Raw genomic sequence first — 27837 nt, 5'->3', positions numbered from 1 at the left:
AAGCACTTCCGCATACAAATATGGCCGACGGTAGTTTCGAAAAGCACTTCCGCATACAAATATGGCCCACGGTATTTCCGAAAAGGACTTCCGCATACAAATATGGCTGCGAAATCTCGCGAGAAACATGGCCACCGGTAGTTCAGAAAAGCACTTCTGCATACAAATATGGCTGCAAAAATCTCGCGAGAAACATGGCTGCCTGTAGTTCCGAACAACCCTTCCGCATACAAATATGGCTGCTGAAATCTCGTGAGAAATATGGCCGCCGTTATTTCCCAAGAGCACTTCTGTGTAAAAAATATGGCCACCAACACCTCGCGAGAGCAAGCTTTACCTCGAGAAACGTGGCCACCGAAATCTTCCCAGAGCACTTTCCCGAGGAAAACATGGCCAACAAAATTTCACAAGACCAGAGGTTCACGCGTGAAACAGGGCCACTGGAGTCACAGGAGAACAAAGGTTTGCACAATAAACATGGTCGGGGGAATCTCATGAAAGCAGAGAGTCTCACCAGACCTGGGGCCGCTAGAGTATCAGAAAAGAAGACTGCCGTGACAGACGCCATGATGCCTTTCGTGTCCTGCAGTGGTATATTTTGTGAGGGAACTGGTTTTTTCACTATATCTAACCTGGACGCTCTCCGGCTAGGAGACAAGGTGGGACATCCTGTACCTGCTTTACCTCTCCATCTCCCCAGGAGGCATGAACGAGAGCCACAGGTAAGGAGACGTTTCCTATACGCGAACTCTGCTGTTTGCGGGAGGGGTGTTGGCCACTAGAGGGCGCAGCACAGTAAGGACATAGTGGTGAGAATGGTTCGTTTTTCTTTGTGGCGTAAAATAGTGTTCAATACTATTTTTCTGCATACAGCTGTCCCGTATTCCCAGTGCCGTTTCTGCTGCTTCATATTTGGGCTGCATTATGCTCCACTGATCTATGTGTTTGGTTTTAGGCCAATACCACCCTGTTTTGGTTAATATAGGTGGTTTTTGATAAAGTGATCTGGAAAACTGGAATTAGAAATCTTGCTGTCTTCCACAGCCCAGATCATCCACGTTACCCAAGGCACTAATACAGTCTCCCCACAGTGCCTCTTCTGCCCATGGCAATTAGCTTCACCTCTTTTGGAGACTGGGTCTGCGTAGGGCTTGTGCTGTGTAATAAACTGGGATGTCTTTTCCACTATTTCGGTGTGGTGTTGACATGGTTGTTTAGAATTATTACTTTCCAGTGATTTCAAAAGCATAGCCATTGTACTGTGTGTGAAAGGCATATCATATTGTGATATCAATTTGCGTTTACGTGACTAATAATGTTTAAAATCTGTTTGAGTGCGTTTTGCCCATTGGTGTTTTCTCTGGAGAAGGGTGTGTTCAAGTCTATTTTCGGCCACAAAAGAAATACAGTGATAAATACCCTAACTACAAAGATGAACTTCTGTGGTGTGAGTGCCTGAAAATTAGTTTTGTTTTATTTTACTGTAATGTAACTGTTTGGCATGAAGCTTTTGATTGCTGAGGCATCCGTTTTAAAACATCCATCTCAAATATACTTGGCCAGCTACATGGTACAGAGAGAGCCAGGCTGCCTCACCCATAAACTTCCCCTTTATAAAAGCCCAGGTTGACCTAAATTTCTGCCTGCTTGAATGACCCAATAAAGAGTGAATCTCTGAAACCCAAGGTACTCGCAACATCTGCCCCTATAAAGGCAGAAACGCAGGTCTGCACGTGCACTCCCTCTATACCCAGGACCTTACCGTGTGGCCCGGGACAACCATAGACCTTCCACGGGCTGTAAATTATAAACTTTGGGGGGTTTTTTTACCCTCAAAGTTCCCTGATAGTTGTTGCTGAGGTCGTTCTTACAATCATAGTGATGACAAGGGCAGGTCCAGCCACATTGGTTCAGGTCAGGGAAATGTCTACAGCGGCTCACCACAAGCGGTACAGCCCGGACAAGGACCCCAGGCATCCATAGGCAATAGCATCATGACAGACAAGCTCAGACGAACACAAAGCAACCTTGACAAAATGCCAAATGACAGCCAGATACAAAAGGCCACCGATAGAATGATTCTCTTTATATGGATTTATACAGATGTCCAGATTAGGTACACTCCTAAAAACACAAAGTAGAATAATGGTAGCCAAGGGATAGGGGAAGGAATGGAGTTACTGTGAATGGCAACAGGGTTTCACTTTGGAGTGATAATGTTCTAGAACTTTACAGTGGTGATATTTGCACAACTGTGTGATTACTGAGTCCCCTCTATCCATGTGTTCTCACTTTCCATGTTCAATTTCAGTCCAAAAGTATTACATGGAAAATTCCACAAAATAAATGTAAGTTTCAAAATGCACAAGGTTCTGAGAAGCATGAAGAAATCTTGTGACATTACATACTTTTTCACCCAGGACATAAATCATACCTTTCTGCAGCGTACACATGCTATATGTACTCCCTGCATGTTGGTCACCTGGGTTTTCAGGTAGACTGCAGCTGAACTGCAGTGCTTTCGTTCAAGCGACCCTCGTTTTACTTCATTATGGCTCCAAAGTACAAGAATAGTGATGCTGGCAATTCGAATACACCACAGAAAAGCCAAAAAGTTCTTCCTTTAAGTAAATATATATGTATGCTTCAGTACTAGACCCCCATTGGGGGTCTTGAAATGTATCATCCATGATTAAAGGGGATTGATTATGCTGAAAATGACACAATGATACACTTTAAAATGATGAATTTTATGGAATATAGATATACTTCAATAAGTCTCCTAAAAAGAGAGCAATTTTTTAACCTAAAGGTTTTGAGTAATTTGAATTTTTCAACAATAATCTCATCAAGATTTAAAACATTTCCATTGCCCTGGAAGACAATCTTTTAAGTGCCAGGCTTAATAGAAACCAGCTAGATTCTCATAGTGTCTTCTGCATTCAATCTACATCTTGTACTTGTGGAAATGTGTAAAGGAAAGAAATATGGACATACCCAAGTATGTAATTGGAAAAGGACAGGTAGTTTTATATACTTATCCGGTAACTGTGGATATTGCTCTTAGATAGTACAAGCTGAACAAGGGATGATTTAGTTGCAGTGTACAATCTGAGGTCATACAGATGTTGACCTGAAACAAAAAGTCAACTAGATATTTCTTCAACCAAAAAAAAGGTTTATTTGGGGGAAAAGAAAGAATTGCCACCCAGGACGTGCAGCCATGGAGAGCCGTGCTGCAAGTCCCCAGCAGAAAAGGGGAGATTTTTTTCTAGAAGGAATTTGGAGAGCTGTTATAACCAAGGGGCTCTTCCTGTAGGACTTTGCCATCCATGTAGCACTGATAGAGCGTCCCCTACAGGCTTTCCCCATTGGAGTCTTGGGCGAGGTCTTTATTTTTTTTACATAAGCAAACCTTTTTTACTGTATTATATTACAATCCATAGGTCTAACTTGCACTTTAAATCGTTGTTTTGTGTATGGTTTTGTAACATTATGCACTGGTTATTTGCAAAACTATGGGTTCAATGCCTATGTAGATCCCCCAAATGTTGACACGTTTCATTTTACAACATGAATATTCATATTCATCAATATCACCATTAGTCTTAAGTATTTGGAAGCTGTGACACTCACAGAGGCAGATACAACTTTTCCAAAATTCTATTTTTCATTTGAAACAGTTTTGTATTGGCAAGAAATGCTGTTATTTATTTTGCATGAATTTTCTTTCATGCAAAGTTGAGCTTCCAAATCTAATGATCACACAAGTAGTCTTTCTGAAGACAACAATTTAAATACAAATTGTAGACTATTTGTTACATAGATATTATAAGGCTGGTAATCAAAAGAAGAGATTGAATAAAATTATTTTTTAATGCTCCATTAAGACATTCTGAAGTGAAATATATCACATTTCTTAAAACTGTGAATGTAGTCATAAAGAATAATAACATAGCTACTAGTTAACCAACTCTAGTACCATTTCCTTAATGCATAATGAGCGGCAATAGTTTTACCGACTGTTGCTTTTGCAAATAATTGGTGCAAATCCAGCAAATGTCTTAAATTTGGGATTATCAGTGATAACTAAAATTCTTTCAACTTTTCTGTGTGGGTGAAATTTTTCATAACACATTGGGGGAGAAATATAGTAGACAGCGGGATAGATGTGGACTATGATCTATTGTTTGCCAACTCCTGGTGAATTACACTAGGCCCATACATCACTGTCTCATTCTGACAGCATTACTGTGAACCTTGACAAGTAGTAGGTCAAACACTTTCTACTGTTCTTCAAAGTGGTCTCGGTTATTTTCATTCCTCTGGTCTTGCATGCACATTTTAGACTCTGATTACCCACTTCCACACAGACCACCCTTTATGTATATTGTGGTTTATCTGTTAGGATGTATCTCCATGTGCCAGCACGGTATCTTCATTATCCGATAACTACCCTCTCCCCTTCCTCTTTGCTAAAAGATGACTATGTCCTTATTTATTGGTTGGTGATAAATTTATGACACCACCCCATTTGTGATTCACTGGATGAAGGTTGATTTCTTCATCGATTCATTCAACACTTGAGAAATATTTCTTGAATTCCAGGCATGAGCCTGCCACGATTATTAGGCACAGAAGATACATCGGTAACTAATGTTCCTTGTGATAAATTCATTCAGGCGGGAGAACACATAATAAATGATATAGATATTGATTTTTTTAAAGGTGACAAGTGGTATGGAAAAAATAGAAATAGCCAAGTAAAGGGGATTGGCAGTGCCAGTGGTGTAGCTGCAATGTTAAATAAAGCATTGCCTTAGTTTCCTAGGCCTGCTGTAACAACCACCAGAGTGGGCTTAACAAACAAACGTATTGTCTCACAGTTCTGGGGGCTATATGCCCATAATAGGGTGTTGGTAGCATTGCTTCCTTCTGAGGGCTGTGAGCGAAGCATGTGTTATAGGCCTGTCTCCTTCCCTTGTAGACCTGTCTTCTATCTGTGTCTTCACATCATCTTTACTCTATGTCTGTCTGTGTCCACATTTCCCCCTTTTTTAAAAATAAGGACAACAGAGGTATTGGATTGATGATCTAATGACCTCACTTAAACTTCATTACCTCTGTAAAGACCCTTTCTCCAAAAAAGGCCGCATTCAGGTCCTGGGGGATATAACTTCAAAGCGTGAGTTTTGGGAGGACAGGATTCAATGCGTAACAGACAGTCAGGGTAGAATTCATTTATTTATAAGGTGATACACCCTAAATCGAATCTTTTTCCATAGGGCTGTGTGATTGAGGAAACTTTGCCACTAGAAATATCTAAAATGTAATTGCTGATGGACGTAGCCAAAAGCGTTTGGTCTTTCAAACTGTGTGAAGCCCAAAATCTGTGGAATCTCTATTCCCTTGCCATCCATCTCTTAAATTCATCTCATTCTTGGAGTAACTTGCCAACTGCAACCAACAGCTGTTTTTATACACCATTACTTTGTTTTTACCTGATTCCTGTACAGCTGCTGAGACACTACCAACATAGTTTGGAACTCAGCTACGGACAAAGTGAACGAAATCAATTTTTTTCACTTCCTGCCGTGTAACAGGAAAGCCAATGCCATGGGTTTCATCACTGGATGCCTAATAAAGGGTTGAATGCTAAGAAGGTACTTTGACCCCCCCATGTGCCTATAGCTGTGGACACTGTGACGCTGGAGTTTTTTAATTCCTCGGGGCTTTTCCATTCCTCTTAGTAAACCGCCAAGATACTCAGCCAGATGTAAAGGCAGCAAGGAGTTTCAGAAAACAGTGCAGCCTCTGGATTATGGAGCCAAGTGATCTGGATGTGAACCCTGGCCCCTCTATTTCTTATTGTGCAGCCTGGGACGGGTCACTTTGAGATCATGAAGTAGAAGTTAATACATATGAGCAGATCTCCCGTGAAATTTAAAAGAAATGATGCGTGTAACTCACATGCCACATGACGTTTGAAACAATCACTTTCTTCCCTTAAAATTCTAATTTCAACTTAGTAGCCATTGCATTTTAAGTTATTACATCATCAACACAATGACAGAGGGTTACGGGACAGTATTCGAGGGAGCTCTGAGTGATTTTTGTCTCCTGAAACAATAACGATGGTAGGGCATACTTACTTTTTCAGTTAGAATAGCTGATTTTATAAGACGCTGTGCCATGTGCCAGGCATTATAGTATTGAGACCAGCCACACACTAGCTAGTTATTTAATTGAAGCTTCACCATTACTAGCTATGTGAATTTGGGCTAATTACTTACAAATTCCAAACTCTAGTTCCCTTAACTAGAGGGGGGAGAATATTATGTTCCTCGTATGGTTATACATAGAAATAACCTAACGCAGTAAAGGGGCTCAGCAGATGGGTTACCTCATAGTAAGATGTCTGTAGTTTTTAAAATCAGCAATGATGAGTACAACTTGTTATTAGCATTCAGTTTGGACCTTAAGATTTGTTTCCCCAAAATCCGTTTTTCTGAGTATTTCTTAAAATCAGGTTTACTGAGGGTACAATTTACAGAGAGCAAACTGCGTCCATTTAAAGTGTTTAGCAAATGAATATTCATGGAACCACCGCCATCAACAGACAGATCGCTTCCAGTGGTTCCATTGGGGTCCTGTTTGCAGTCCGTTGCTCTCCCACCCCCAGCCACAGACAACCAGGGACTTATCTGTTGTCATTATACATTATCTGTTTTAGAATGGTATATACGGGAGTCACAGTATGTGTACTCTTTTGTGTCTGACTTCTTTTACTTAGAATGCTTTTGACATTTAACCATGCAGTTGAGTGATCATTAGTTTCTGTTTTATTGCTAAGTAGAATTCCATTATATGGCTATACCCCAATTTGTTTATCCATTCACGTGTTGTGAATTATTTTACATGACATCTGTTCTTTAGATGGATATAGTTTTCAATTCAAGAAATGGACTTGATGAATCATATGATAAGTGTAGGTTTAGCATTTATAGACATGCCAAAATGTTTTCCATGGAGGATGCACTATTTTATAATCCCACCAGCAATGGATAAGGTTTCTATTCACTCCAGTACTCATCAATTATTACATTTTTTATCTTAGTTGTGCTACTAGCTGTGACATACTATCTCCTTGGGTTTTCATTTGCATTTCCATAGTGATTAACAAATGCTGAGCCTCTTTACATATATTTATTAATACACTAATATATTTAGTTCCTCTACAATAAAAAAAAGTTGATAAATCTATCTTCAGTAATCAGTGTTTCATTATTTTCTTCTATTTGGAAATACTCTAGACATTCAATACATATCCATAATGAATTTAGATAACACGATTGTAAAGTTTCAAATTACCAAAGACACGTAGAAGACCTTTTCAATGATTATGTACAATATAATTATCGCTAAAAACTTTACATAAATATCTTTTATTTTCATTGTATCTATTTTATATATTAGTTTAAAATTTGAGATGTCAAAATCAATTATTACCGAAGCTATTTTCTTGACACATTTTGTAACACAGATAACAAACTTATTGTTAAAAAACCAGTTAAAATGTATATATTTTATGTTAATAACTTTCAAAGATATGATTATGCCATAAACCCAAACTAAAACCAGCTTTACTGTCAAATACTTCACCACATTATCTGATCCTGAAAAGCATTTAGGTTAGTTTGTATTTTATTTCTTAATTTATATAACCGTTTGATTTGTTCAAACCAATCAAATATTACAAACTAGTAACACCATCCACAGATACAAAACATCTTACCACACACAAACACAAACTGGTTTCACACAGAGATCACAAATCGACAGAATTAGTAATAATATAGAGAACACACAGGATGGTTTACCAAGAAAATAACTGGTTGTCACAAGAGCTCTGTAACACGATTTAAATGTAGAAGCTTTTCCCACTGGGTCCATCGTCTGTACATGCACAGTTAGGAATAAATAGTGAGACACCAACCAGCCTCTTTACAGCTCAGGCCAGGAAGCCAGAGGCCCCTCCACACAGAGTGCAGAGGAAGCAGCCCTCCCAGAGCCAAAGGGTCACCCCCAAAGACAGAGAAAGCACAGACCTTCCTCACACAGGCGGTCAGGATGGTGGGGTGAACAGGGTGTCCTCGGTCTCCCACAAAATGTGAGGCACCCCCAAGCCCCAAACCCACTAATTTGTGGGCCCCAGGAGGTGCTACTGGACTGGGATCTGTCCAGCACTAACAGGTGAGGAAGGTTAGAGGGACAGATGCCCCTTATGGGCAGAGGCCCCTCAGGACACACTCCCCAGGGAGCTGGCACAGCCAGGCAGAGGTGCACTGGGAACCCCAGCTTATCCCACGGACCACCAGGCACAATGGAGTAAGTGCACCTGGCCGATGGTGGGAACCAGAGAGGATTAGCTTCCTCGGACACAAAGCCAAGCTCCCAGGACACATGGCGAGAATGAAAGAAAAACCTCAAGCGGTTTTCAGAGAGGGACCCACAGCAAAGTTTGTCTCCGCAGACACCAGTCTAAAGAGAACCACTTAACTCCCCAGCCTGGGGGGCCGGCTCCAAGGACAGGCTTATGGGAGCCTATGCATGTGTTCTGTCCCCGTGGTAGTTCCTTCTTAGGACAAAGGACAAACAAGACACAGACACAGAAAAAAACCAACATCTCTGGGAAGAAAGAATATAGAATACTCTGAAGTCTCTAGGTGCAAAAAGTTAGCTGCACAAATATTTTTTTTGCCGATCTAAATTCAGAAAAGAGACAAAGGCCTGGCACGCCTTCTAACTTCTACCCAACGCCACAGACAGAGACCAGGAATTGTAATACATGCGCACCTAGAATTCACATAACCATGAAATTTCCAAAGAAAGTGAGGAGACATCAGGTAAATATGACATTTTAGACAAGGGTGGGAGTGGACTCAGATTTTAGATGTAAAAATGGGAGATCTACAGGTAACTCAGGAAAAGCTGAACACCCGTGGCAGGTACATTTTTGTGAGGCTCCTGCGTGGAGTCTTCCTGTATTCTGCTAAGGGAACTGTGCTCAGGGTTTTATTTGTGCTTCACAGTCTTTAAGGAGGCAGGAAAAGGGGAGCCAGGCTGGAAGATGGAGGCTTGTGTTGTTAAAAGTGCCCCTTTTGCAATTTCTTTTCCTTTGCTCAGCTCTATGGCCTCAGGCAGTTGTGAGCTGTGTTTACATTTCCGATCAGCTCGGCAGAGGACCTGGGGGAGATGCTGAGACTCTAATTTCTATCAGACTGAAAAAGCAGCTTCCGTTTTGGTCAAGTTTCTGATCAGTTATTACATATTCCTTAAAACTTGTTCCAACACACCAATTCTCATAATATTAGATCGAAATACAGTTTTTAAACATTTGCACATCTCTTGATTTTCCCTTCTGCCTTTTTTAAACCTAATGTTGACATTAGCATTTTTAAGACCCAACAAGCTGAAGAACTAATTCAAAAGTTAAATTTCCTTGAATTCGTTTGTATTAAACATGTGGTCTTCTTTCTAGGTTCCAATAAAACAGCTGTTTGCCATGAAAGTTCTCCAACACATTTTCAAAATTTGAAGTTTTTCCAATTCAAAGGAGCCATGGTCTGACTACTGATGATAGGATTTTAATAGCTCCTCAAACCAAAAATACCTTTTACTAGCTTAACTGAGGAAGCCAAAGGCTTTCTGTTCCTTTGGTATTTTCTCTCTTTTTAAATTACAGTTTATTGGGGTGACAATTGTTAGTAAAGTTACGTAGATTTCAGGTGTACGATTCTGTATTACATCATCTATAAATCACATTGTGTGTTCACCACCCAGTCAGTTCTCCTTCCATCACCACATGTTTGATCCCCTTTATCATCATCTACCACCCTCCTCTCCCCTTGGTGTTTTCTTTTGATTACAAATGGCACAAGACACAGACACAGGAAAAAATGATCGCTTCTGAGAGGAAAGAATCAATAAAGAAAACCTGTGAGTCGCTGCTCCCAAGAAGCTAGCTTCACAAACAGTTTTTCCTGCCAATCTACATGTAGAATAGAGGAAAAAGACATGCAGCACTTCTAGATTCTCCCCAACCCCACAAAAATAGACCAGGAAAGATGACCGGGTGAACAAAAACACCACTTACCTCTGCCTGCATGTCCTTGAGCTCCCAGCTGCAGCGGTTTCCAGGAGCCAGCAGTGCCCCGGCCAGTAATTCTCCTCGCAGGCTCCCCAATACTGTGGGGCCTTCAAAAAAAATTCTTTTCCTCTCATCTTGTGTGTTAGAGGAGATCAGGTCCTTGTATCATCACAGGAAGGCATTCTAGGATGTAGGAACAGTGCATCATGAACGAAGGCAAGCAGGCCAAGGATTTACTAAAAGAAAGAAAATATATTCCCAAAATGCAGGAGTGCACAAGACCACCAGGAGAGCGACTGCTCTAGAACAAAGAAAAGTTAGGATTATATCTGAATGAGGGCGGGAAATATTCAAGGTGCAGTCACAGGTGATCTCTGGGCGTTTCTGGGGCGTTCCCAGGGCCTGCCTTTGTTGACGCCTCCTTCCCACCAGGAGGAGGGATTCCCTCGTAGGGACTGTCAAAGGCATGGAGAATTTTCCCTGCTTGCAAAGCTAATAGTGTTATGGCCAATTACAATTAGCTGTAGCTGTACCTTTTCTTAGGAATTTTTCCCTGCCTGGAATTCTGATGGTGTTATAATCCATCACAATTAGCTGTAGCTGCACTTTTTCTTAGGAACAATTGCATTTCTGTTTTCTTTGTTTCCTCTCACGTCTTCCTTCCTTTCCTCCCCCATCTCACCGTGGCCCTGTGCTCTCTGCCTATGGTAATAAGTTTTTCTAGCTGAGGTAATCATAAAATTAATACAATCAGATTAAGGTAAAATAGAATTTTAACATATGTGCATGGGGAATTCACATACGAGTAAAAATTCCAAAGGCAGCGAGATCAGGTTGGGTGCTTTGCAGGTAATTTAGGAAGAGTGACACACTCTTGGGAGGTAAATTGTTAGACTACCCAGAAAATAATGGGACAAGGGGGAAGGGTGGTCAGCAGGCTCCACTGGGCGTCTTCCCGCCTTATGCTAAGGAGTTTATGCCAAGGTTCCCTCCCTAAACCAGGTCTTTCCATCTGAATCTCTTAGACTGGAAAGGGGGAGGGTCAAAGGCTGTTTCAGAGTCTTTTGTTCCCTAACAACCAGCTTAAAGTCAATGTGCCCAAAGGCAAAACTTTTGGTCCTCTTCATTCCCACCTTTGTAACTTGAATAAAAGTTTCACATCCAGAAGTTAAATTGATAGATTGTTCCATATTTTGTTGATCTAATCATTCAATCTGGAGAATAAGTTAGTTTAGTTAAATTGTTGGATCTTATTTCATGATGCAGTGATGTAGAACAATCCCAAATTTCACCTTTTATTAACTACCTGATGACTTGCTTAGGTGGAGGGAAGGAACAAACTGTCTTCTACCCTCAAGGTTCTTTTGGCTGTTCTAATAATCAGATAGATGTGAGACAGATTAGCCAAGAGAAAACAAGCAGATTTAATACATACACATGGGAACTCGGCACACAGTAGAGAGTCAGAGACCCCGCACACAGGAGAGGTAGGGAGATAGAAAGGGAACGTATGCAGCTAAGACATGCCAAGCTACGGATGAAGTAAGGTCCCTTGGGGGCTTGAAAGGGTCACTGCAGGGTGTTGACAAGAGCAGATGTTTCATGAATATCTTGAACCTGGTCAGACAGACAGATGTTGACAGAGACTAAAGGAGGTCAGACAGGGGCAGAAATAGACAAAGAATGTGGGGTGTGGGGTGCTGAGCTGCTGCCAGCCCACGGTTGCTGACTGTGTGCGTGACCTGTGGGTTTGGGATCTCTTGGGGTGTCCTTGGCTGGCTCTGCACCGTTTTCCCAGGTCTTCCATTGTGGGGACAAAGCCCCAAAAAAACAGTTTCCAGGCTCGCGGCCTCACAATAGAAAGGTGATGGCTCGGGTAGTAAATGGCCATCAACTGTGATTGGATGGCCAGCAGCTGTGGCTAGTTGGCCAGCAGCTGTAACCCGTAAGCCATTGGCCACTAATATAACGGTTGTGGCTACGCTAGCAGAAAGAAAATGGGGGCAAGCAAGAGCAGATTGTAGAGAGGCGGATGCCGCCAGTGAGAATATAGTGATATGACTCCCCTACTTATGGCTCCGTGGGTGTTCCTGTTTGGCCTTATCGTGTCCTGCGTTCTTGGGCGGGGAGTGGGAGCAGAGACCCTGCACGACAAATGGCGCAGCGAGCAGGGTCCCCTGCGTGACATCCATATAAGCCCGTAGATCCCCAAGGACTGGAGTTCCCACACCAGGCCAGCACTCTGGACCTGAGGGTGGACCCACCCTTGGAGAAGACACCTTATGTCAGGGAAAAGCTGAGGGATTCTACCCCAATCCACCAGACAGGTCCAGCTACCACGGCTGTACAGGGCAGCGGCTGTTCCAGCAAAACTGCCTGAAGAGCTTGGTGTTCAGGTCCCCCTGCAAATTCTGCACCAGGAGTGGAGTCCCCAAGGCCCCTTAAGCCCCAGTGCCCAGGCCAGAGCCTGGGATCCCACCACAGCCTGCCTCCCCAGCACTCCCTGGGGGCTGCTGTCTGGGTCCTGCAGGCCTCACCGTGGTCTTTCTATGCCCAGGCTTTCGGCTCTCAGACCTTTTGGTCTGGTGGTCCTCCTGGGCTACCTCTTTTACGTGCAAAATAAATATTTAGTTTGCACCACACTTCCCCCAGATGTGGTGTCTTACAGAGGCTCTCTAAGCCCGGTGTTAATTTTAAAATGGCTTTCGGGAAGGTCGGGAGGCAAGAGGGAAGAGTGACATAAGGCAGCATAGGTAAGAGCCAGGTGAGAAGGTACTTAATTCAGGTGTGCCAAGCCGTGTGCCGGGTTTCACCTCCAGGACCCCACATTCCAGCAGGCAGCTTCCAGGGCACAGCCCTGGGTCTGACACTTTGCCTCAGAAGCCTTTGGAAAGCAGAGCTTATCCTGACCTCCACTCAGGTGTTATTCCCAAGATGCACACGAGATGGCAGCAGAGAATAACTTTTCCTGGTGAGCTGCAACCAGGTGTTATTCCCTATATGTACACCAGACGGCAGCAGAGAGCATTTCCCTGCCCATCAGCCTTAAACTGAGAATCCAGGCCCCCGGGCTACATTCTCTTTGAGATAAATCCTGTTACAGGCCCTTCACAGGCCTCAGCTCACCTACTGGTCCCATTTTCCATTAAAAGCAGAAACAATTAATATCTCCATGCACAGGTAATTAAACGGGAGAATGAGTCTACAGTTCTGAGTCCAAAACCGGCACCAAAATGGGCCCACACGGGCCAGGAGAGCTTGCACACACGGGATCCTGGACTAACAGAGAGTGATCCAAATAGTCCTTGCAGCGTTGGGTGGAATCTTGGTCATTCTATTGAGGAAAATCTGCCGATAACTAATTGTTCACCTTGCCATGCACTTACCCAGGCAGATTTTGGGGTGGGACCAGGGAAGGCAGCTGGGAATGGCGACGGGTGGGAGGGAGGTGGTGTCCTGGCCCTTCACTGGAGGACAAGCAGCATCAGATCCCTGTGACAATGACTCCTCCTCAGCTATATCGCATAGCTGTGCTCGGGCCTTTTAAAATCTCTTCTTCCTCAGCCCAGAGCATGGCTATTCTTCTCCCCATGTTCCCTTCCTCTGAGGTCACAACTGACAGGAGCTTCCTGCCTGCTCAGAATGGAGTCTGGGGTGACACTTTCCTTATGGAGGGGGTGCCTGAGCCTCAGACAGGCACAGAGCTGGCTTCTGTCCCCTCCAAGTACCAGCTGTGTGACTTCAGGCAAAGACATGGAAAGTCAGTCTCCTCACCTGTCAGGTGGGGACAACCGCTCCCTCTCAGGGTGGCTGTGAGATCAGGGAGGTGATGCAGGTCAGCTCCTGCCCCACAGGAGATGGGCCCTCACTCCCCTCCCTCTTCCCTTCTCAGTCCTTTCTCTACCTCCATGGGCTGGAAGGATTAAGCGTTTAGCAAACAGTCTCCGGGTGGCAGAATGAGCTCTCCTGTTGGTGTCCACACAGCCAGTCCCCTGAGTGCTGACTCTGGCACCTGTGCCAGCTTCATCCATAGGGCGGCGCTCACCACAGCCCCTCCCGGGTCTTCAAACCCTGCTCATCTCCAAATTCAGGGTCCCTGCCTCAGCTCAGGCCAGAGCGCCTCTCACCAGTCTTCTCACTGGTCTCCCTGCTACCGTCCCTCTCTTGTCCAGTGCAACCTCCACACTGTGACCAGCTTGATGTTTCTAAGTTAGGGACCTAATCCTGTCACTTCTATGCCTAGAAATACCAACAACTTCACCCCAGGCTAGAGAATAAATTCTCTACCATTGGCACAGAGTCAGCTCTCTATCAGGCCTGTCAGCTCTCCTGGCCTCATTTCCTATCATAACAGTCCAATATGGTCACCAGGTACCCCAGCTGTCAGCATTAACCTTTGGTTGGATGACAAGTGTGGGTTTTAACAGACAGAGGCGCCAGCACTGAGACTGAGCATGAATGCGGGGACCCGAAGAAGATATAGCCTTTAGTGACTAATAATGCATCAATATTTGTTCATCAATTCTGACAATTCTGGAAAGAGGGGAGAAATTAAAGGTAAAAGTAAGATAAACCTACTGCATCAAAATGGTGAATTCCTAGTAAAAATGCACATTACCAAAACGGACCCTAAAATAAGGAAACACAAACAGACCAATTAGCCATCCAGGATTCGTCCCTTGCTGGTTCTCCTCTCACTGTCCTGGGGTTCCCTCTCTTGAGACAGGGAAGGAACACGGACAGAGCTTGTCAGCAGCTCCCCTAAGGTCTGACCCCACTCAGTGTCTTCATGTCCCCCAGACATGCCCCGCCCAGTGAGGAGACTGTGCAAGAGGGAGTCTCAGGGATTATTGATTCTGATGTGTCAGCCAGGACTTTTTTGATTGCAGGGGACTGGTCACTTGCTGAAGTCAAATAATAATTTTTTAATGGCAGAAAGAAATTAATACTTGCAAGAGGCAAGTTTAAGAGTGGGTCTGGTCCTGGCAGGTCCCCGTTCTCACTTTCTCACAGTGGGACCTGGTTCCTCTCCAGCCCTCAATCCTACCAAAATGCATTTGGGTGGCCCCATTCACAGGCACAGTCTCTCCCTGCACCGCGGGCCTCCAGCCACCCCAGGCTGACACCCACTCACCGTCCATTGTACCGGGAGGGTTTCTCCTTCCCTTGGATTCCATTAAAAAAATCACAGCTTTTAATGTCTTTGGCCTGGCTTAGGTCACATTCTCATCCTTGAACCCATCAGCACCCAGAGGATGGGTCGTGGGGTTGGCTAGATGGGGGTTGGCTAGCCCTCTGGAACTGTTTGGACTAGAAGCAGGTGAGGTGAATTCCCAATGGAAGCTGAGGTGCAGTACTTGGGCCTGAGAACAGATGCTGGGTCAGGGAAAGCAACAGATTCCACATCACAGATGCCCCACTGCCCAGCTGCGGGATCCAAAGCCCACAGAAGGGGTCCACAGGGCCCGGTCTGCAGCCGCCTGACCAGTGCTCTTGCTATCCTCCCACAACAGCAGGAGCTCTTTCACTTGCTGAAAAAGCAATGCCATTGGTGTTAAAGTTCAGGCTCCTACCTTGGGCATTGGGTCCTCGCATTTCAGACTGGCCACAGATGGCCTGTGTGCCCTGGAAGGCACACACACCTCCTTTGTGTCCCTGGGAAGTGGGAGGAGTCACGCCTGCCCCCGCCCCCCACATTAATCAGCCATCCCCAAAGAACAAAGTGGCCCATTTCCAGTCTCTGCTCTCCCCTTTATAAGGAGCAGAGACAAAGGCTAGGGTAGTAAGGAAACTATTGCTCAGTGAAGCAGTGGGAGGATCAGGGTTATTCCATAACATGGAGCCCTCAGCTGGCCAACTTTCCGGAGACCGGACAGGCTGGACCATAGTTGCATATGGCCTCAGTGTGAAAGTGCCTGTTGGGAAAGACGGTTGCTCCTATGTCTGGTAGTCATGCGAGTTCATGTGGAATGATACCTGGATGTCACTGGGGCTCATGTTGGGGTCATGCCGGGTCACATGGGAGTCAACTGGCAGTCATGTGGGATCACACAGGGTCATGAAGGTCACATGGAGTTACATGGGTGTCATGTGAAGAGCACATGGTGGGGAGGGGTCCCATGGGAGTCGCCTGGGGGTCACATAGGAATCAGCATCAGGCTAGAGTGTTCCTGCCAGAAATGCAGGCCTGAGTCGGAATAGGAGACATTAGGCAGACCCAGGTGGGTGTCTTCTGTGCCCTTTACATTGATGAATGTGTAAAAATGAGGGTCAGTCTCAGGGACAGTTCCAGGAAGACTAGATATGACCGGAAAAAGACATTTCGCACAGTTGGGGCAGGTGTGAGAGGTCAGGTGGGCCTGAGGTGGGTTATGATATAGAGACTCCACTGATGTTTGCATTTGGGGCTTTGTGGCCGTTCTGTGGAAGAGTGTCCCTGTTTGGGGCAAACCATCCTGCAGCACTTTGTGTGAGGTGGCAAATTTGGTGGAGCAAGGACAGCTGGGAAATTGGATGGCTTTGGGCAGCTACTGATGGTTTTCTGTATGTTCAAAATTACTGGAAAGTAAGTACTTTTAGGAACAACCATGTCTACCTATAGTGATATGGAGCGTGGTGGGCAGAGCCATGAGGCCCTCGCCTGACCAGTGTCTGACTGTCACCAGAGACCTTTAGGAGACCATGACGTCTTGGGGTGCGGTGACCGGGTCCTGGGCTCGATGCTCCGATTCTACTCTGCACACTGAGCCCCTCCCTGGGCACTTAGGCCATCCCTGATGCTGGGTGTCACATGAGTTTTCCCGTACCTTCCTGCCTCTATCCTCACTTTTACTCACTTCCCACTTTTCCAACCTTTTCCATACCATTCCCTCACCTTTCCACACTGTGACTGAAAAAGGGGCCACATGTGAAAGCTGACAAGCTCAGGTGAGACCTGCATGGGGGCCTCACAAACCCAGAGATCAAAGCAACCACACAGGGTGGTCTGAACATAAAAATCTCTAACCTTCTAGAAGTGGGTCATGGCAGGTAGTATGGTCCTAGGCCTGCAGCTTCCTTGACAAAGGTCAGTCTTTACCTCTAAAATTATCTATTGTCTTGTGCATCTAAGATAACATACCTTGAAACGTCAGAGTAATTTCCTTTTCCAGACCCCACAGGGCACAACCTCCCACCAGAACAGACCACAGAACCCCTCCTGGTTGCCTTGTCCCCTGAATACCATCTCCATGTGCTGTAAATGTTATTACCTATCCTGTACCCGCCGATGTGAAAGAAGTCTGTGTCTCTGTTTTACTTCTTATCCAATCCCAGAGAGTTCCCTCCTTTGCTTCCCCCACTCCCCTAACCTCCGACCAATGGATTCCATGTCACCCCCTTACGTCTCCTTCTTTGATTCTAATGTATAAAATAAGCTGCAAAACTGCCGTTCTCGGGAGTATTTTCTCAATTGGTTGAGATTCTGCTTCCCGGCAATTGTCAGTTTGCCTCAAATAAATTACTTCTATCGGTTTGGACGTTTCTGATGTCAACAGCACCTTTTCCTCATACCACCTCACCGTAACCCTAACGAAGGGCTTTGTAGTCCGTACCTGGAAACACAGGCAACAAGCAGTTCCCCGTTTGACATGAGGTGGGGCGGGCCTCACAGGTGGGAGGGGCGGGGGCAGGGCGCAGTGGGGCGGGGACTCGCGGTGGGCGGGGACTCGCGGTGGGCGGGGACTCGCGGTGGGCGGGGCTGCGGCTGGCGTCGCGCGCCGGCGCGCCGGAAGTATGGGTAAAGAGCCTCCGGGCTCGGGGCCCTGGCCCGGGAAGCGCCCGCCCCTTTCGTGCGTATTTCCGGGGCGCCGGCCGACGTGCGAGCCCGGGCGCCCGCGCCTGTCAGGTCCGCCGCTTGGCGGTTGCTCAGAGGCGGATCCCTGGAGCGGGAAGCAGCTGCCCTGGGCGAGCCTCCGGCCGGTCGGGAGCCGGGACCCCGCCCGTGGGCGGCACCATGCGGATGCGCGCTGGGGCCTTCGCAGCCTGCTGCGTGGCGATCGAGGTGCTCGGGGTCGCGCTCTTCCTCCGGGGATTCTTCCCGGCTCCCGTGCGCTCCTCTTCCGGGACCGAGCGCCAAGCGGGGCCCCCGGCGCCTGAACCCGCCGCTGGTACGGACCCCTTCCCGGCGTCTCCGATGCCCGCGTCCAGTGTTGCCCGACGACCGCTTCCCGGGGCTCCCGGGGGCCCCCTGGTCCATTCCGGGCCCCCCCGCGACACCCCGCCCCTCCCCGAGCAGCTCGGGGGCTCGGCCTGTGCCCAGCGTCCCCTTTGCTCGCTGAGTCACGACGGAGAGACGTTCCTGCCGGCCCCGCGCCTTCCCCGGACATTCCGCCGAGAGCCTTCTTCGCCCCCCGGCTCCGCCCTGCACGGGCCGCTTCCCACCCCCTTCCCAGCAGTACGTACCGGGTGACGGGTGTCGGTGCTCGCGGTTGGCGCCGGGCCCTCCCGGTGTCAGCCACCGGCCGCGGCAGCACCCCTGTCACTGCAGACGCTCACGAGACGTGTCCCTGTCCCGGTGCTCGCCGTGCTCAGCGCAATTGCTGCTGGGGGTCCTGAGCTTACCCTGTGCCCCCAACCCAGCACTGCGTACGGAGAACCCCTGTTCTATATGTCGCTGTCTAGAGACAGGACAGGATATGTGCTGGAGACGAGGCGAAAACCGGATTATAAGGTGTTCGAATGCTAAATCAAGTTTACAGTTCAATTTCCTTTTGTCCTTCACTTTTAGGAGCCAGTTCCAACTGGACCAAGCTCCCACCGCCTCTCTTCAGTAAAGTTGTTGTTGTGCTGATAGATGCCTTGAGAGATGATTTTGTGTTTGGGTCAAAAGGTGTGAAATTTATGCCCTACACAACTTACCTCGTGGAAAAAGGAGCATCTCACAGTTTTGTGGCCGAAGCAAAGCCACCTACAGTCACTATGCCTCGCATCAAGGTAAAGAGTTTGACGTAATGTTTTATAAATCATGGTTTGGCTCTTTCAGAGGTTTAGAGGGACTCCTGTAGTCTTCTTGAGTCCCAGTATTAACTAAATGGAAATTTGTTTGGTGTTGGTGACTTACCTGGGGCAATGGGGCAACAGGATGCTGCAGAAGCCTCAGGTTAGATGGCACTGGCACCATGATTTGTGTCCCTTTTCATGTGGCCCAAGCTCATGCTCCACCGGAAGCAGAAATGATTAGAGCCTGATCGTGCAGGCCAGCCGGGTCGCAGAAATACCATCCTCCTTGCTAACCTGTTCTCTTAATTGTTGGTAGGTCAGTTAGGGTCCTGGAAGGAGCCCTCAGGGTTATCTAGTTCAATCTCTTGGCTGTATAGATGAGAAAGGAAACTCAGACTTGTGCAACATTGGAGCATACATATGACCTGGTCTCAGCAGTTACTGCTGTTTTCACCGTGTCAGCCACCTTCAGGTGTTCAGCCTGATGGGACGGGCTTAGAAGTACACAGTGCTTTACCCAAGAACTATGGGTAAACAAGAGTATTTACTGATCGGCTCAAGAACTTTTTATAAAATAACTACTATGTGTTAAAATGGTGTTGGGTATACAGTTGGGGGGAAATGTTTCTGCCTTCATGGAGCTTTTAGTCCTAATGACTAAAATGACTATAATGAGAGAAATAGCCCTTGAACAAATAAACATGCAAATAAATGTGCAGTTATAAAGTGTGATTAGCACCTGATGAAAAAGAACAGGATGTAATGCTCAGTGCTGGTCTGAGGCAATTACATTCAAGTTTAGGCAAGAAGGGTGCATATAGGGGTGGAGGCAGAGAGGAGCAGAGGGGCTTAAAAGTGTGACTAGATTACAAGATCGCGGGTAAAAGTCTCTGGTTGAGCCTTAATCTATGGTTGACCATCGACAACTGGGGGTGCCACAAAAATGTACACATTTTAAGAGCTGTTATCTAGGTATTACCTTTCGAAGTTGAATTGAATTATGTAGCAATGTGTAGTATGACATTTGCTCAAAAGATGGCGTTAATTAAATGAATGCTAGCGTCATTCATTGTATTACAATTTTAATAGTTTTTTTCTTTCTTAAAATGTGTATACATTATTTTGGTACCCTTTGTATTTGGCGAGATGGACCCACTTCTTGATTTAAAGCTTGGGGGCAGCATTCAGTAGGTGCTCAGTAAATGTTTACTTAGTGAATAAAACTGGGACTGATGCCACACCTTTCACTGTTTTTCTTGAGCTCCCCACTCTCTGTCACTTTTGGATGTAGCGTGTCCTTCATTCAGTGACATTCATTGAGCATTGACTATGGAACACCCAGCGTACTAAGAAAGAGGGACTCTGAAGAACAGGCCAGCAGCTGTCCTGGGCTCAGAGAGCTTACTCTCTAATCGAGGGGACACAAAACATGCATGTGTACAAGTAAATAATCCAGATAGTTTCAGACACTGATACATGCAGCGGAAGAGATGATGGAGGAGAATGAGCTCGAGCGTGATGGGTGTGAATGCTCAGAGACAGCCTCTTGGGAGTGGTCACCCTGCTGGAGGAAAGGCTTCCAGGCTCACAGCTTCAGGAGCACCGACATCTGGATCTGCTCCATCAGAAGTGTGCAAGGGACCCGTTCCTTCTTCATTCTGGTGGGAGAAGTGTGATTAAGGACCTAGGCACACTTCTAAGGAAGTGTGTACATTAGCGTGCAGATGCCAGGTCTGTCTAAGCCTGCACACAGACATGTGCTTCTTAGGCACTCCTGCCTCCAGCCAGTTTGTTTCAAGGTGCACACCAGTGTTTTGTTTTACATTCAGTGTTTTGCAGGTTCTTGCGCCCATTCCCTATCAGGAGCAGTTAGAAGAGGAAGTCTGTACTGGAGTGGGGGTTAGGGGGACCAGGGAGTGTTGGCCAAGGAATGTGCCCTCTGCTCCCCCCTGTCTAGTTAGGGAAGGGACTGAGCTGGCCTTGAAGTGTTGGTACATTTGTCATGAGATGCCGATCGAGAATGATGTCCCTAGCAGCACTTTCACATGTTAGGGTCCTGCAGCTGCCTCTATAAAATCATGTAAGTTTTGAATGCCTTTCCTTTCTTCAGGGACCTTAGAGTCCCAACACGGAGCAGCTGCTGACCCTGCCCTGTCCACACAGGGTGAGGTGTCATCTCACGTACTGCCACAGCAGCCCCATGAGCCAGGCTCCTGAGGTAGGCACTGCTGTTTTCTGCATTTTTCAGATGAGGAATCAGGCTTAAAGTGGAAAAACACACCACTGGAATCAGCAACGAGCATAGGGCTGTGTTTGGTTCCAAAGTCTCTTGGTCATGCCATGCTACATGGCAGTACTGCAGATCAGGGGTTCAAGTCAGAGCCTGTCCGGTAGTCTCTGCAGAGCCCTCCGTAGCCTTAGAAAACATAGAATTACTATCCCCAAGGCCATAGCAGCCTCAGGGACTCTCCAAGGAGATGGCAGCTGAGCTCACGCTCAGATTTCTTAGTACTCACAGCCGCTGCCTGCGTGCTGCCTATCCTTGGAAATGTCAGTAGGGACCCGGGCTAGTGTGAGAAGCAGGGGCGTGCCTTGTAAAAGCCCCAGACGAATAGATGGACAGATTCGGCTATATGAAAACGGAAAACCGTCATGTGACACGGACAAGTATAAGCAGCCAGCTGACCAATGATAAATTGGACAAATTACTTATAGTTGACATGAAAACAAGATGTTAAACCCAGAAATGTAGAGTATCCAATCAAAGAAAACAGTCCAGTGGCAACTGGACTAAGGACGTAAAGAAGTCCACACAAGGACACATTGAAATGGCCACGAACGATATGAAAAGATTCTTGACTAGAAATCAGCAAAGCTGCCTGTCCGTCAGGTTATACACATGTAAAGGTTGATGATAACCTCTTCTTCACAAGAAATGGGGTGGACAGGTGTCTGAATACTGTGGGTGTGGCTGTAACCGCCCCAAGCCAACACCCTCACTGCCATCACCCTAGTCCCGTCTGCTGTGGGCTCCAGACCCTGTCCGAGCACAGGTCAGCTCATGCTCCTTCACACCCTCCAGGGGCCCTCAGTCTGCCTGCAGCCCCAGGCCTCAGGGTTGGGGATTCCTGCCCGTTAACCTCCCCACCATTGCCTGGGCTGCTCTCCCTCCTTCTAAGTCTTTCGTTCACATCACAGCTTGTTCCTCGAGTGTGCTGTCTCCCCTGTGCCTTGGAGCCGTTGCAGTTGTGTGTCTCTCCCTGGAAGGCCCCACCTCATCTCACCTAGACAACTTCAACCTTCAGGTCTCAGCTCACACAACACTTCTACAGGAGGCTTTTAAAGGGAAGTATCCATGAAAACAGCCTTCCTTAAATATACTGAACATCGAAACACAGTACTTTATAGCTGTTTTAAAAACATGAAGGAGCTGTTTACTTTCCGGGGCAAGAGGTCCATGATGTAGTCTTCACTTTAAAACATGGGCTAGTTCTAGAATTGTTTATGGAATTGGTTACTATTTTGGTAAAAAATACATCTCTGTATGTTTGTGGTTGTACACATGCAGAAAAAAGTACGAAAGGGCACTCACCGAAAGTACCCGGTCACCTCTGAGGAGCAGAATTTGGGGTAAGAGCCTCCCCTTTTAGAGAGACTTCGTGGAGGTAGAGCTTGTACAGCAGGGCACATTTTGATGTGTGTAGTTCGAGGAGACAGGACAGATGTGTATATCCATGCCATGCTGCCCCCACTGCCACTCGTGATTCCGAGGCCCACCCAGGAGTGGTGACAGTTGTCACTGTTGTGTTTGTGTGGTGAGTTTGTGTGGTGAACTAGTCCTGGACTGTCTGTGTCCCCTGTGTCCCCTGACCGTGCAGTAGCTGGTGTCTCTGCTAGTTGTCTTTTTAAGTCTTGTTATTATATTTTCAGGCTGTTCTTCTTGAGGGTCACCCTCCTGGCTAGTGACTGATGGAGGCTAAGCTTCCACACGCATGCTGAGGCGACCACCTGTCTCAGGGACGTGTGTGCTGGGCCGCGCACGCTCAGTGCCCAGGGCTCAGGGCTTTTGAGTCGGCCCTGCCTCCGCCTTCCTTTGAGCAGGGCCTTCTGCTCAGCCAGAAGGGAGAGATGACGAGGCCCTCTCTGTCTCTCCTGAAAGTACATCAGCCCCGTGTGAGCACGCAGCCTCTGGATTCCAGGAGTGTGTGGGAGCTTGCGCAGGTCCATGGCAGCTGTCTCACTCCCAGACCACCTTGCACTTGGGGCTGGTCTCTTGGCACAGCTGGCATGCGAGCCCCTGGCCTTCCTGCTTTCAGTCTACAGGGACTGCTGGTCCTGTGGCTGCGGCGTCCCGAGCTGGAGTGGGGAGCGCAGCAGACCGTGGTGAGACAGTACAGGCATGCTCAGTGCCCACCGAGACTCAGTGGTTTGTTCTGAGGGAGACTCACTTGCTGTCTGTCCTTGGTGAGTTCTTAAAGTCCGGAAATGGTTGTTTTGGACAGTTTTATCCATTTTTGTCCTTGGTTTTGGGGGAGAGGATTTGTGGAGCTCCTCACTCACATCCAGAAATTAATTCATACTGGCATTTATTTGCTGTTGAAGTCTTGCTAAAATTACTGCACCTGTGGCGCGATTGAGGTTCCTGTGTATTTTCATTGCATGGGTCCCTGGGCATGTGTTGGGGAAACGTTGTTGGAAAACCCTGATCACTGAAGCCGAGCCCCATCATTATGGCCTATTAGACTGTGCTAGAATGAGGGAGGTCATTGACTCAGTCCTCTGTCTGACAGGTGTGAGGACTGGCACAGCCACCCTCTCCTCCCAGCACTTAGGGTGCCGCATCGGAAGTCCCACCAGCACCCCTGGGCTGCTTCGCTGTGGGAATTCCTGAGTTTGTGCTCAAGGAGCGCTTCCCTCCCCAGCTGTGAGAAGCTGCCCTGTTGCTCGGGGGTGGACACTGGAGTCTCCGGGGTGGAAGGTCAGTAGGTGGAGGTTGCTGGTCACTTGGAGCAGGTTTGAAGCTTCGGTGACAACCTGCCACTGGCTTGAATGGACAGGTCCGTGTTCTCCGCACATAGTACACTGGGCCATCCGCTCCTTTCTGGTGACCCCCAACTGCCCCTCAGGCCACCACCGTCGTGCGGCTGCCCCACAGCCCCTTCCTCCATTCTCTCCTCGGCTGAAAACTGTCCAGGTCCTCACCGTGGAGTTTCCTGCATTTGCCCAGACTCTGTGCAGCGTTCCCCGCTTTGTCCTGACACTGGCCGGGTCTCCAGTAGTGGGGTTGCCCTCCTTCATCAGTAACACGGTCTCCAGCATCCCGCCCACGCTGCACTTTGGACTCCGTGGCCTAACCCCTGGCTGCTTCCTCCTGCAGGCGCTGATGACAGGGAGTCTCCCTGGCTTCGTTGATGTCATCAGGAACCTTAACTCTCCTTCTGTGCGGGAAGACAACGTGCTCACACAGGCCAAAGCAGCGGGGAAGAGAATCATCTTCTATGGAGACGACACATGGGTGAAATTATTCCCAAAGCATTTTGTAGAATATGATGGAACAACCTCCTTTTTTGTCTCAGATTATACAGAGGTCAGTTTGGACAGTAAGAATGTTTGTTGTAATAGGTAGAGCCTGGTTCCGTTCTCAGGGAGAGGCAAGGTGGTTCTGTGTGTGGTTGTTATGGGTGTATTGGGAGTAGTCTGGGGACGTTGTGGGCATTGTCCATTCACATAATCAGTTATAACGCAGCGACATGAACCCTGGTGCAGGTGTGAGCACGAATCCCAGAACAGCTGAGCAGTGGCTGGCGGGATACAAATGATCAGGATGGGATCTCAGCAAGGGGACATGAGGCTGAGAACAGGTGGCAGCATCTGTCAGAGGCAGAGCCCGCACCATGCATGGGCTGCCGGGGTGCCTAAGGCTGTTGGTCCCGCTGCACATTGCGAGGCGTGAGGGCAGATGGTGAGCTGGGTAGAGCCTGGGCCTCCGGGCCATCGCCCCATGCTGGGAGCGCATCTCCAACAAGGAAAAGAGTGTGCATAGAGCCGTGAGGCAGAGGGATACCCAAGGGCCTGTCTGAGCGTGGCATGGCCGGGATGGCCCTGCTGCCTCTCACACCTGTGTGCTGGGCCCAGAGAAGTGCCAGCCGTCTGCGTGCGTTGACACCCCTCTGCAGCTGGCCTCCAGCAGAGACTGGGCTTCCTTGCCTGGTACACACTCACACAGGCTCCTGTCTTTGTGGGAGATTTCTCAGTGGGAGGGAGGTGAGCCAGCTCGGGCATCAGGGCTGACCAGGCCGAGGGCTCTGTGAGGGCTGCTCGACGGCCAGTCCCTGCCTGGGAAGGTACTATACCCTTTCCCTCCCAGAACAGCCTTATAGGGCACACGGAGATGCCCCCCGCTTCACCCCACTGGTCACCTGGACAGAGCTCCGCTCGGACTCAGCTGACTGACCTTAGTCTCCTCATCATAACGTAGCACCTGCTAGACTTGGTCATTTGCTTCAGGCCCAGAGATGGCCCCACAGAATTGTTTAGTCAGAACAGCTCTTGCTCATTTAATGTGGCTATTTAGTGTGTTCTGTCTATAACCTGGGGACATAAAAGCAGTATCAGTCAGTGCTTAACCTAATACTAATAGAGTTGGCTTATTTTTTTATGACAATTTCTATTTCCTGGTCTTTTCCAACTCCCACAAGTCCTGTTACTTACAATAAACCCCTGTAACTTATAATGACCGTGTCCCTTTTCCTTGGGGAGTGAAGACCCAGGGAGCTCCGGGGAGCTGTTCATCCCAACTTCCCCCTTGAAGGTGGATGACAATGTCACGCGGCACCTGGACACAGTGCTACAGCGAGGGGACTGGGACCTGCTGATCCTCCATTACCTGGGGCTGGACCACATCGGCCACGTTTCCGGGCCTGGCAGCCCACTGGTCGGGCGCAAGCTCCGTGAGATGGACAGCATCCTGATGAAGACCCATGCCGCACTGCTGGCACAGGTGAGGAGACGCGGCTGCTGGCATGACCTCAGTGGCCATAGTGGACGTCCCACTCAGGCAGCCTTCGCAGACTGCACATCCGCGTGCCGGGCACCATTGCGATGCTCACCTGGGCCGACTCAGTTTTTCCCAGCAGCACTGCAGAATAGCTGTGGCTGTGACCGTCCCCACCGCCACTCGTCCATCCAGCCATGTTCCTGCCTGCCTGTTTGTGGAGCTCACACTCTAGCCAGGAGGCTAGAGCAGACAAAAAACAAATGAGAACTAGGGTTTCCAGGCGGGAATTCCCGCCCATTCTCAGGAATCTTTTTTGCTTTCCCGTTCCCAAATCCCAAGATATAAACTGTTTTCTGTTCTCCATGATGAATCGTTTCCACAAAGTGACGGCTGATACTACCAACCACCTGGGTTCAAGGAACCAATTTTCCCGATTTCCCGACCAACTTTTCTTGGGATTCGGGAATGGAAAAGCGAAAAAAGTTCCCCAAGACCAGCGGGGAATTCCCACCCGGAAACCCTAGCTATAAATAGGAAAATTGTCTAAGATGTACATTGTGAGTAGTACGTTTATTTCCCATTGTGGGTATTACTGGGTTCAAGGAGTCGATTTTCCCAATTTCCTGATCTACTTTTCTCGGGATTTGGGAATGGGAAAGCAAAAAAAATTCCTGAGAACAGGTGGGAATTCCCACCTTGAAAACCTAATGAGGACTAACGTATTCTTAACAGTAATTGTGACATAGGAAAATGTAGGGCAGGAGGGGACAGCATCTGAGAGAGGCTGTCACTGAAGCGGCATGGTTGGAGTAGTCAGGTGCCAGGTAAACAGAGCATGCAGGGAAGGGAGGCCCAGAGCCTGCCAGGCACAGTCAGGGGCAGCAAGGCCATTGCTTGGAGCCCCAGGGCAGACAGGAGACTGACGCCGACTGAGAAATGTACCTTAGCTGTCACAGCTTGGGAGTGGCAAGGACAGGACCTGAACCCAAGCCCTCTGCCCTGAGCACCCCAAACACGAGCCTGCTGTGCTGTGAGACCTCCAGGGGCTCCTTGCTGCTTCATAGGTGACTTTGACCCTTTGATCTGACTACAGGTTACAAGAAAAATGACCTCATTTCCAGAACACTGTATTTATGAAGTAAAGCCAAAAGGTGAAGTTGTTTTGTGAGCAAAGTCATGTGCTGTCAGTCTGAATCCAGTTACAATGTTTTCCCTTTGTCTTACAGGAGAAGAAGACTCTTTTACCCAGTTTGCTGGTTCTCTGTGGGGACCATGGCATGTCGGAAACTGGGGGTCACGGGGGCTCTTCCACGGAGGAAGTAAACACTCCTCTGGTCTTAATCAGCTCTGCGTTCGAAAGGAAACCTGGTGAGAATTGAGGCGCGTGTAACATGTTGGACTGTGCTTCATTTCTGTGTTCTACAGCCTGCTTTTCATTTTAAAAACCATTTTTGGAAGCAGCATGCCTGTTTGTGGAGCTCACACTCTAGCCAGGAGGCTAGAGCAGACAAAAATGAAAGAGAATGAAAACGAATGGGGCCAGGGGCACTCAGAATTGGGAGTTTATACATTTTGCCCAGATTCTTAAAATACAGATACTCTTTCTGTGAATTCTGTTGTATGACTATCACTGCCTGGATATCTGGAACTGTAAATAAACATTTCCGAGAGGTTAGAAACATCTGAACCGCGTATATGAACTGAGGGAAAC

At 47.6% G+C, this 27837-nt stretch overlaps 1 protein-coding gene across 3 annotated transcripts in view; it reads left to right on the top strand.

Annotated features, from left to right (window-relative positions):
• The first annotated feature begins 17985 nt into the window (after window positions 1-17985).
• PIGG (phosphatidylinositol glycan anchor biosynthesis class G (EMM blood group)) overlaps window positions 17986-27837 on the top strand; it is a 33190-nt gene continuing 23338 nt past the window's right edge. Inside the window, exons 1-5 of one of the 3 annotated variants that reach the window (XM_081075572.1) lie at window positions 17986-18297; window positions 18918-19123; window positions 24507-24716; window positions 25941-26129; window positions 27353-27494. In XM_081075572.1, the coding sequence (XP_080931698.1) occupies window positions 18144-18297; window positions 18918-19123; window positions 24507-24716; window positions 25941-26129; window positions 27353-27494 (901 nt within the window). In that variant the 5' untranslated portion in view covers window positions 17986-18143. Of the gene's footprint in view, window positions 18298-18917; window positions 19124-23059; window positions 23594-23919; window positions 24108-24506; window positions 24717-25940; window positions 26130-27352; window positions 27495-27837 lie in introns of those variants that run through there. The other 2 variants (XM_081075574.1, XM_081075573.1) reach the window with 2 other exon arrangements.

The sequence above is a fragment of the Rhinolophus hipposideros genome (assembly GCF_964194185.1).
Source record: "Rhinolophus hipposideros genome assembly, chromosome: 1".
Taxonomy (NCBI): Eukaryota; Metazoa; Chordata; class Mammalia; order Chiroptera; family Rhinolophidae; genus Rhinolophus; species Rhinolophus hipposideros.
Note: the sequence above shows the minus strand (reverse complement) of the source record. Positions and strands in the feature narration are given on the sequence as shown.